The sequence below is a fragment of the Vipera ursinii genome (assembly GCF_947247035.1).
Source record: "Vipera ursinii genome assembly, chromosome: 16".
In the NCBI taxonomy this organism is placed as follows: Eukaryota; Metazoa; Chordata; class Lepidosauria; order Squamata; family Viperidae; genus Vipera; species Vipera ursinii.
The window spans coordinates 1239151-1250795 of NC_139529.1; the positions used below are offsets into that span (position 1 = coordinate 1239151).

Sequence of the window (11645 nt, forward strand, 5' to 3'; positions counted from 1 at the left end):
GGAGATGGATGAAGACAGTTTAAGATGTAGACATCCTGGCAGGACAACAGCCTGCATCAAGCGGTCACTCTGAGAGGCAAATCTTCGCTAAAAGAAGCAAAATGGCTACACGCAGGAGTCTGCTTCTGCCCATTTAGTTACATTAAATACGAGTGTTATATGGGTAGATCAGGAGACACATAAAATGTAAGTTGGAACCAGCAGGGATGGAGAATTTAAGAAGTCTGTGCAGTAAAACAAGAAGAAATAAGATCAGGGATACATGGGTGCTGAATTGGTGTGGAATGAATTCAAAAGAAACTTCCTGACAGTTAGAACAATTAACCAGTGGAACAACCTGCCTCCAGAAGTGGTGAATGCTCCAACACTGAAAGTTTTTAAGAAGAGACTGGACAGCCATTTGTCTGAAATGGTATAGGGTTTCCTGCCTGGGCGGGGGGTTGGACTAGATGACCTCCAAGGTCCCTTCCAACTTATTATTATTATAAGTGAGTGACCAGTATGAAGAGTGTGTCAAAGTAGTCTGGTCATATTATGGGAAAGGACGAGGAGAGAATCGCAAAACAAATACAGGAAGATGGGGGTGGGGTGGAGGCCTTGGGTTCCGTGCTGGAAAATCAAGAGTCCTCCAATAAAGTTTCCCTTTAACAGACTATTCCCATCCTGGCCCTGAGAATTTGATTTTTGTTTCTTAAGGGAAGGACTTCCACTTTTCCCTTTCATTTGGTTACTTTCAGCGCTACACTGTATAATTGATCGAGAATATTTTGTATTTTATTTCGGTCATCAAGGGTATTAAACAAACAAATAAACAAGCAAGCAAGCAAGCTATGTGGCTGAATTCTGTATCACCTGTATGTAAGAGGTAGGCTTTCCTTCCAAACCACAATGAAAATACGGAGCAGAGGGGGACTTGGCACTCCGGACTGGATCTGGTGCTCCCTTCCTTCTCCATGCACGAACCGCCTGTGACGGCTCCATTTAACCCCTGCGCTATCCAACCTTATCATCTCGGGGTATTGTTTTAATTTTTTTCTGCTAAATCAAGCTACACCCCAGCTAAAGGGAAGGGGACAAGCAAGATTCCAATGTGGCACGCATTACCGAGACTTGGCCAACACCGGTGTGTGTGTGTGTGTGTGTGTGTGTGTGTGTGTGTGTGTGTGTCCTCTTGGGGACGTGTCCTACTGGGTTTGGCACCAGCCAAGACCCCAAGACGGGGGGGGGGGGTGGCAGCGATCATTGGAGAATCTCTCTTGGCCTTCAGAGGGCGGGTCCCCCGAGTTTCCAGATGTGAGATCCTGCTTCTGAGACTGGGCTCGTGGGATCAGCATATCATCCATGTGTTTTATTACACCGTAAGCCGTGTCACACCGCAATATAGGTGGCAAGTAAGTTTAATCATAAATAAATAAAATAAAATTCCCAGAAGTGTTTCTCTGCTTCGCTGCCTCTTCCCTTCCCAGGAACACCCTCACTAAGGCAATCCGGCCCACACGCGTCTCCCAGCCTTCACCTCTGACCTGGGTTGGGGGTCCCGGCCATCTTCCGAGCTTTGCCTTTAGGCACAGGGGGCAGCAGCTCCACTTCCTCCTGAGGCATCTGGGCCACTTTCTGCAGGAAGATCTTTTCCAAGGCTTGTGCCATGAGGACGATATCGTCCGTTGGCTGGCGGAGAGGCACAAAAAGAGAAGGCGACACAGAGTAACACAAGGCAAACTGAAGCCCAAATGTCCACACGTTCATTGCTAACTTTTCGGACCGAGGGTTCGGGTCCAAGGGAGAAAATTCAAAGCCAAACAACCTTCTGAGCATAGCCTGTAAATGCCACGAGACTTCCCCAGAAAACAGCAGACTGGATCCCTTACCTTGTTGTAAATGTAACAATTGGTAAACATGGTGTTGAAATCCTGCATGCATTCACTGGCGCTCCAGTAGTAGTTGTGCTCCAGGCGCTTCTTGATGGTGCCCATGTCCATTGGGTTCTTGATGATTTTGTGGTAATCCTGTTGGGGAGAGGAAGCGGTCAGTCTTTCACTGGCATCCCAGAGATGACCATATAAGATGGGTAGCAAGAGAGGCTAGTATGTCAAGGGAAGCCCTAAATTCTGACACTGGTGAGTGATGGAGCAATCAATTAATCTGAATAGAGCTGGAAGGGACCTTGGAGGTCTTCTAGTCTAACCCCCCTGCTCAAGCAGGAGACCCTGCACTATTTCAGACAAGCAGCTATCCAGACTAGGAGAGACACGATAGCAACATTCCAGTATTTGAGAGGCTGCCACGAAGAGGAGATGGTCAACTTATTTTCCAAAGCTCCAAAGGGCAAGACAAGAAGCAACGGATGGAAACTAATCAAGGAGAGAAGCAACCTGGAATTAAGAAGAAAGTGAGAACAATTAACCAGTGGAACTGCTTGCCACCAGGAGATGTGGTTGCTCCATCACTGGAGGCTTTTAAGAAGAGACTGGACAGTCTGGAATTGTACGGGGTCTCCTGCTTCAGCAGGGGGGTTAGACTAGAGGACCTCCAAGGTCTCTTCCAGCTCTATTCTGATTGTTATTTAATTGGAAAAAATCTTTTTTAAAAAAATGGGCAAAAATTCATAGAAAGGGGAAGAAATCACACTATAAAATGAAGCTATCCCCTTTCCTGAGTGTCCTAGATGAAGCAGCAGCACCAGAACTCATGGCGCCCCAGTGGTTAGAATGCAGAATTGCAGGCTGATTCACTGCTCACTGCCAGATGTTCAATCCTGACTGGCTCAAAGTTGACCTAGCCTTCCATTTCTCCGAGATCACTACAAGAAGGACCCAGATTGCTGGGGGCAACATGCTGACTCTGTAAACCACTCAGAGAAGGCTGAAAAGCACTGTGAAACGGTATGTAAAGAAGTTGCTATTTTGTGTTTTCCTGCCTTTTATCACAAACAAAATGTTGACCCAGATGGATGGTGGCTTTTGTTCAACGATGCCTACTTGGCTTCGTTTCATTTGAGAGGATTACCAAAGTGCCATCATTCCACGTGAGCGATCATGTTTGCCTTGGCTAAAATTCAACAATATTTGGGGAGGGGAATTCCTTATTTTCTTCTGGATTTCAAATAAATAAATAAAATAATTGTGGGAAGAGAGAGAAAGCAGACTGACTGGCTATTCCGCTTAGGGAATCTGGACAGTTAAGGCAAAATCCTACAGGATCTGAGCCATCAGAAAGCTGTTATTTCTGCTGTTAGGGTGTAGGCGATGCAATACTTACTCTCCAAGGACTGGGTGGGAATCTCACCATTTAGCAACGTGAGCACATAGAGAGTGGCTAAAGAATCCTCTTAGGATGCTGACTGCTGCCTCAAGACTCAGACTCCACACGCACAGGGAAACAGTGGCCGATAACAGGAGACCGGCCTATCGAACACGGTCTTTGGTTGCAACCAGAGGCAACAAAACCTCCTGAATCTCGCTTTGCACCTGAGGCGACACTTAATTTTAACTCTTTGCAGACAGCTTCAAAAGACTACCTTCGCGCAATGTAACCTATAGCATGTCCCAGTTTTAAATTTAACCATGTTGCAGGTTAAATGCTAAACGTCTCGACAGAGGCAGAAAAAAGGAGACAGCCACACAGCCAAGAAATGTCACTCACCGGTAAGTTTAATTTAATGGCATCCACTGGTTGATAGAAGGGCCACGCAAACTGGTGCTTCCACAGGGTCTTCACCACCACGTTCTGCATATACTGCAGCTGGTTCGTCTTCCTCCCGGGCTTGCTAGGGTTGGTGACCTCTGGGGGAGGGGGATTGACTGGCCCCTGGGGGGCCTGGATGGCTGAGGTAAGGGCAGACATGGTTCCCCGCCTCTGTGCTTCACTGGGGGCAGCAGCAGCAGCAGCAGCAAAAGGGGGGGGGAGGAGGAGAGCCGCCTTTTATGCTCCCCACATGGGATGGGCATCCCATTTCCTGGGACCGGCTATGCAGCCTGGAAAGGGCAAGGAGAAAAGGCATGTCAGTTTCTTCTGCGGGAAGAAGATGGCATTATGAAAAACAAAATGTCTTGTGGACCAAGCATCCAACCTCTTTTTCCAGATTCCATGATTACTTGGCGCTCCAGATAGAAAATCTCCTATCTTGCAACCCCATCATTCCCTGGATCTCCCAGAGCAGAGGAAGAGGCCATCAGCTCTGGGACCACAAGCCATCCAGGCTGATGACTCGGATGAACAGCGTGACAGGCGCAGAGCCCTGGTGGCCCAGTGGTTGAGCGCAGTACTTCTGCTGACTGCCGGCTGCCAGCAGTTTGGCTGTTCGAGTCTCACCGGCTCAAGGTTGACTCAGCCTTCCGTCCTTCCGAGGTCGGTAAAATGAGGACCCAGATTGTTGGGGGCAAGAGGCTGACCCTGTAAACCGCTTAGAGAGGGCTGTAAAGCACTGGGTGAAGCGGTATATAAGTCTAAATGCTATTGCTATTACATAAAAGGACACACGCAGAACAGAACATTCCTAAAGACACTGAGAGACTCCATCGGCGATATGCTTATTAAGTACAATAAACTGCCACCTATCAACCACGGGTGACTTGAAGAAAGAGAGACCCTTTATGAACAACTGATAAGATCAGAGATTCCACTGTGACAATTGCAAACATCAGAGAAAGGGGGTCTTCCATTCCATCCCCTCTTTCTAAGGCCACGGCTAGTTCTTCCCATGGGCAGAGGGAAAAGTAGCACACATCTGAAGTCTCAAACCCAATTTACCAGAACCCAACAGCTATGCACCCAAAAATAGGGGCCTTTATGCTTTAATGATGGTGGATTCCCACAACTTCCTGAAGCACCTTGCATTGGCCTCATCTAGTGTTACACAAAACTGGAGCCTGTCAATGTGTGCCTCTTGAAGAAAGAGTGAATAATCCTACAATTATCAATAAAGGAATGTCTGCAAGAAAACAGCCAAGCTCAGAGAGCATTGAAACTTCCCTAATCATCAATATAACTCCAAATGATTATGTATATATAGGGCAACCCATACAATGACGTGGTTTTCATCTAACTAAGCAACAATAGTTCTTCAAAATAGCTAAACATTCTTTTTTAACATTAGACCGAGAAGTGAAGTACTAGCAAAAGGACTATATTAATTTAAAACTACTAACCATAAGCCTCTCGGGGCATTTCCATTCTGACAATAAAGTAAAATGACACAAAGAGCAAAGTGCAAAAATCAATTTCTGTACCATCAGCCATTTCAAGTGAATGAAGATTTGATGTTTTCAAGAATTCACATAACAAAGATATAATTTGTTTATTTAGGGGAGATGTCCCAAAGAAGGCAACCAATAAAACTATTCCAGGAGTGGCTCTCTTTTTCTCCCAGTAAAAACTGCCAATTCCACCACAGGCTTCCCATCACGGGGGGGGGGGGGGAAGCAGAGCTGTCCACATGAAGAAATGAGTCACCTGGGAGGTAAAACTTTTCCTGAGGGTGGAGTTTCGGTAAAATAAAAACTTCCAAACAATAAACCAAGGGTTTCCTCAAACATTTCTGGCTATCATGTGCCAATCCATGTGGCCAGAAAAGAGTGCAAAGTACCTAGATGGCCCAGGCATCTGACCTTCCAATCTACAGGGACCCCCACCACTTTGGGGTACATGGATCCACCTAAACGGGGAAAAAACTGGGACAGGTTGCAAAACTTCCCCCTCCCCCCCTTATAGACACTCCCCAATTCCATCTTTTTCTGACATTCTGAAGCAGTTTTTCATTACCATAAGAGTTTATAATTTGGTATCAATCTCCAAAACTTTTGTTGTTGTTGTTGTTAGCTGCGAAGTCATGTCCGACCCATCGCGACCCTATGGACAATGTTCCTCCAGGCCTTCCTGTCCTCTACCATCTTCTGGAGTCCATTGAGGCTAAGGCCTACTGCTTCAGTGACTCCATCCAGCCACCTCATTCTCTGTCGTCCCCTTCTTCTCTTGCCCTCCACCTTTCCCAGCATGAGGCTCTTCTCCAGGGAGTCCTTCCTCCTCATTAGGTGGCCAAAGTACTTGAGTTTTAGCTTCAGGATCTGGCCTTCTAAAGAGCAGTCAGGGTTGATCTCCTCTAGGACTGACCGGTTTGATCGCCTTGCAGTCCAAGGGACTCGCAGGAGTCTTCTCCAGCACCAGAGTTCAAAGGCCTCAATTCTTTGGCGCTCAGCCTTTCTTATGGCCCAACTTTCACTGCCATACATTGCAACTGGGAAGACCATAGCCTTGACTATACGCACTTTTGTTGGCAGGGTGATGTCTCTGCTTTTTAGTGTGCTGTCTAGATTTGCCATGGCTTTCCTCCCGAGGAGCAAGCGTCTTTTAATTTCTTCGCTACAGTCCCCACCTGCAGTGATCTTGGAAAACTTTGGAATAGATTAAAACAACAGTAGTTTCCATAGCACAGAATTTACAAAGTTACTTCTGGCTATAAATGATGGGAAACGATTCAGTAAGTTCTACTGATTACACACAACCCATCATCCAATTCTTTGATTCTGTTACAACTACCTGTGTTTTAACAACCAAAAAGTATGTTGTTTTTCTGTTCTTGCCCTCCTGAAGAGGTGCAAGATAATAGGGGGAAAATGAAGGGCTCTGGAAAACTCATCCCAGCAATCTCCCTTTAAATGTTATTATACAAGTTCAATAATGGCATGAGTAATGCAGAAATTATGGAGCCACTTCCTACCTTCCCAGGGCGCCTCCTGGGCACCCCTACCTTTCATTATCCAGGTCTCTGCTTCAAAGCAAAGCAAGACGTTGGCTTTCTTCAGTCATCAGGTGGAGTCCAGATGCTTAGGCTGCTCTTAGATCTAAGCTACGGTGCTAATCCTCCCACTCTCCTAAAATGCAGTCAGTCCGTGCTTTGAAACGAGTCTGAGAACTCAGGGGCTGCCAAGAAGTTCGTCAAAAGTGCCTGAAGGAGACGCTCAGGAAGCTTTTGCAGAAGAAGACTCCTCTGTCTCACGGCTCTTAGGCTTCCTCAGCTGCCATGCCGAAGGAAGAGGGGCCTGGCTGGCTGGAAACCAGAGCTGAAGGGTCCCAGGAGAAGCCCACCTATTGAGCCCAGGAGCCAGGGACACCACCCTGGCGGTGCCGGAGAAGGACTCGCTTTGCCCTCCAACCTGCCAGACCCCTAGAGCAGAGATGGGCAGAGAGCCACAAGGGAGGCGTCCGCAGCAGGTCACAGAGGAAGCAAATGCCTGGTGGGCCACTGCAAAGGTTTCTCAGGTCTTGGCAATTGTCTTTACTTGTAGGCTGCTGTTTCAGTTGAAGGCAGCATACGTAACTTCTCTTCTCTCCACTACGACACTCCTGTGAGACGGGTTGGGGAGAGGGGGAGAAGGCCTGCCCCAGAGTCACCCATCCGGCTTTCATCCCTGAGGGAGGGAGGGAGGGAGGACTACAATTTGCCATCTTCCGGTTTCTTTTAACTGCTACACCAAATTGGTTCTCAATTACTTCGGCAAGGAAAAAGAAAAGTTCTGAATCCCACAAACAGAAAGAAAAGGCTTAACTTTCTCCAAGAATGATACACACACACACACACACTCACACACACACACACACTCTCATGCATCCGGTTTTTACATTTGTCAAAAACTCATGAGCCTTAATGACAGAAGAAATGCTGCAATTCTGCTGACAATTTTTACTGCTGTATATAAATCAAGTAAGAGACAAAGCATAAAGCTCGAGGGGGGGGGGGTGTCTGGCGTCCTGGATTCCAGCAGCTTCTTTTACAAGACAGCCTAAATTCCTGCTGTGCCCACCTTCGTGCCCCCCCGGCTCTCCTCCGGGGGGGGCTCCTTCCACCTTGGGAGTCTGCCCCCCTGCTTAGGAGCCGAGTTTTGCACACTGGTCTCCTGGCAATGAGGATTTTCATCATCTCTGACATTTCTGACTAGGGGTTATGGGAGTTGTAGTCCAAAGCAACCGTAGGGAATTGGGTGATTTACCCCGAGTTTCCTTCTCTTCCTTCCAAGACCTGATGCTGGGGAAGGCAAGCAGTTACAAAGACCGTGATTCTAAAAGGACATTCAGCCAGCCAGGATCACGCATTCACTCTCCAACCCAGTTGAGCTGTTTTTTAAAAAGCCAAAGTGGTGATTTTGCACGCTTCCATGGGATAAGCTTAGATGTCCTGGTGAATAAGGCTCCCGTAGCACAGGATCCAACCGGCGTAGGTCCTTCTGCTTTCCCGTGATTCAGGCAGTGAGCGGGCTGTTCGAAAACCAAAACTCCCTTCCACCAACCGGTGTAGCAGAGGCCTCCAGAGACTCAAAGCCTCCAGCTTATTTATACGAGGGAAACATTAAATTCAATGTACTGCAATGGAACCCCAACTCAGACAAACAAGCTAACAATAAACCACAAAGAACCAGCAAGACCACTCGCACCTGACAGGGCAAGCCACAGGCATCTAAAGCGAGAGCAATCCCCAATCCCTTCACCAGGCATGTCCAACCCACAGCCCTGGAAAGGTAGTTATGCGGTCCCACCAGATTGTAAACTTTTAACATTTATACATGTATACAGATGAACTATATTATATATTATATATGGCCCGAGACAAATACAGCCCTGGACCCGCCTGCCCTGCACACAGATGATGTTCCTTAGTTCGGTAATGAAATGTCTGCAAGAAAACCACCAAAATCATAGAGCACCAAAGACCCCTTGGAACCTCAACTGCTAGGAAACCTTGTTTCCATTACACATAAAAGCCCACAAAGTAGGATGGCTGAAGTAGGATTGACTGCATCACTGCACGCAAAACCATTTCAGCTGCTGTCCATGAGCCAGCCACTGTACTGCCGTTGGTAAAGCTCAGATAGCTTGATGTGCAAACTTCCATCATTCTTAAGATGCTTAAGAAAACAATGTATAGAGAGTGCACGAACCAAGTCACAGAACGTCTCAAGCCTGCACACTGAAATGAGGCTATTCCATCAGACTTACTGCTGAATGAATCTACACAGGACCGGGGGGGGGGCACACAACTTCAGTACCAAAACTAGGCTAACAAAGCACACCTTCTCTTCCACAGTTCACCCACAGCTTAGGATGGCCCTCTCTTCCATCTGTTTTCCCCAGGCAGGCCTGGAAAAGGGAGCGCCAGCATCTCTCCTAACATCTTCAACAACATCTGTGCCAGCTGGGCTTCTCCAAGATACAGGTTAGTATCATCTGGGCAGGAATAGCAAATGTTACTTGATAACCAAAGCAGGGCCATCACAGTGCCATTGTAATTTCATAGGCAAATGGACTTATTCATAGCTCTGCACTTCAGTATTGATATATGACTCCATCCACTTGCGCTTCAGGAGCTTCAATCAATTAGTATCATAATCCAAAGATTATCCTCCAAGCGTTTTTACTAAATATTAGAAAGTAGGGAGTTACAGCTTCAGACCTAGAGTCCAGCAAAGTAACTTGAAGCCTTTAATTCTCTCCTACGGCAACCTAAAAGCCTCAAATCCCCTCCTGAGAACTGGGTTAGTTAGTTCTGGTGGAGAAGAGAAAGTAAGTTCCTACCTGCTTTTTAAGGAGCCTGAAAGTGGAAAAACCTTCAACAGTGCACCACTGGCTGCATGTGAGCTTTCCTGCCTTGGGTCAAAGTCCATAAGCGCCAAGCAACATCCAGAGAAACACTGGCTCAAACCATAGAGTAGCTTTGTTATTGCTCGCTAAATAAGCCAGGATTTACAACCTCCGAAACATGGCATTTATGATGAACATTGCATCTTGCCCTTCTGCTAATATAAAGCACTCAAGCTGGATTGCAAGTTAAAAAACACAACACAAAATATGGAGTCCATCCACCCAAGATTGAAACTAATTAAGAGTTCAAAGCCTGACGAAAGAAATGCATTTTCACCGTTTCCCTAAAGGACAGGGCAAAGGACACCTCGTCTTGTGCTGGAATCCTTGACCCAGCTGCCCAAGTGCCTCCCTTCCTGCTGATCTGGGCAAGCAGGCCCAATCCTGGCTTGACACCTAGGGCTTAAGGTCTTTCCCCAATCAGTTATGGCACATTCGGCACGTTTGGCTAGCAGGTCTCTGTCTGGCAAAATTTCATTCACCATTTGAGCTGCACTTTCCACCCCGACTTCTCTATCCAGCTTTAGCCGGGGAGCCACCCTCACCCGCCTGTCCTCCCCAGCTTCTTCCTCAACCCACTCTTGAGTTTTGACAGGTGTCACATAACTTTCTTTGCCGGTTCTTCCAGGCTGCCAATGCCAGTTTTTTAAATGTATATATACGGCCCAGCGATGAATGGCTGCCTGTCTCGCTCGGCCCGGCGGCGGCGGCGGCAGCTGCTACCTCCATCCCGGCAGCAGGCTGGCACCCGCCCGGAGGAGGCAGCCGGGCCGCGGGTGCACCGACTCCGCGGCCCAAAGAGGGCCGCCCTGGACGGCCGTGGCCGAGGCCCCTTCTCGCCGCTGGAAGCCCCGGGAGAGCCGCCCCCGCCGCCCTCCAGGGCCGGCCGAGGCCGCGTGGGAGCCCGCCGGGGAGGCCGCCCCAACTTCGGGGGAGGCGCAGCGGCGGAGACCCCGAGCGCCGCACCTTCCGCGGATCCCCGCCGGCGGCCAGGGGGCGGGAAGAGACCCCCCGGCCACACTGGGGACCCCCGTTGGCCGCCCCGGCTTCGGCCGCCCCGGAGGCGCCGCTTGGAGGGCCCACCGAATGGCGCCGGCCTTTGTGTGGCGCCGCCGGCGAAGATGGCGCGGAGGGAGTCGCCGCCCCCCGCCCGCCTTTGTCGCCGCCGCGCCCCTCCCCCGCACGGCGGTTGGGGGCCCGCGCCGCCCCTCCCCTCCCGGCCTGGCCCGCCCGCCCGCTTACTTGGGCCCGCCGCCGCCGCCGCCGCCTGGCCAGGCCGCCGGGCGGGCGGGCGGGCGGGCAGGCTGGCTGGCTGCTGGCTGGCGCTGCGTACCGAGCCGCTCCTGCCGCCGCCGCCGCCGCCGCTCCGGTCCGCCGCCGCCGCCCGCCGAGGCCAGTCGGGCTGATGCGCGGACGGGGCGCAGCGCTGCGCTCATGCGCCGGCCGCGCGGGCCGCCGGGAAGCGTAGTTCGCTGGCTCGGCCTGGCGCGGCGCTCCGCCCGGCGGGGACTACAAACCCCAGCCTGCGCGCGCCGCCTTTCTTCGCCGCGCCGCCAACAAAGCGCTGGGCGGCCCGGCCAGGTGGGCCTCGGCTCGGCCGCCCGCCGGGGCTGCGTGGCGGGGACGGAGGCGGCCTGGCGGCTGAAGGAAGCGAGGCGGCGCGGCCCAGGCACCCGCCGGCTCCGCTTCTGCTCCGGAAGCCTCCGAGGTGCAGGCCGCGAAGGGCCTGGCCGAGCGAGCCGGGGCGGCCGGAGCGCCTCTCCTCGGGCCCCTCCCCCCTGGAGGAGCGGCGGGGGTCTCAGCGAAGACCTTCGCGCGCGTCTTCCTGGGACGGGGCCGTTCAGACGGTCCCGGGTCGACACACGGCTGGACTTCTGTCACATGCCCTGCGTGGGGCTGCCCACGAGGACCAGCCAGGAGCTTCGGTTGGTCCAGAATGCGGCCTCCCACATGCTCAGTTCCGAAAACCCTTGCAAGCCCCCTGCCCTGTGAGGTGTGTGGTTGCTGGTTTGCTT

At 50.7% G+C, this 11645-nt stretch overlaps 1 protein-coding gene across 3 annotated transcripts in view; it reads right to left on the minus strand.

Annotated features, from left to right (window-relative positions):
* BRD3 (bromodomain containing 3) overlaps positions 1-11066 on the minus strand; it is a 28753-nt gene extending 17687 nt beyond the window's left edge. For 2 of the 3 annotated variants that reach the window (XM_083375253.1, XM_083375251.1), the window contains exons 1-4: positions 10964-11066; positions 3643-3974; positions 1869-2006; positions 1524-1668 (exon numbers count right to left, since the gene is read on the minus strand). In XM_083375253.1, the coding sequence (XP_083231379.1) occupies positions 1524-1668; positions 1869-2006; positions 3643-3843 (484 nt within the window). In that variant the 5' untranslated portion in view covers positions 3844-3974; positions 10964-11066. Of the gene's footprint in view, positions 1-1523; positions 1669-1868; positions 2007-3642; positions 3984-10963 lie in introns of those variants that run through there. The other variant, XM_083375252.1, reaches the window with a different exon arrangement.
* Positions 11067-11645: the final 579 nt, after the last annotated feature.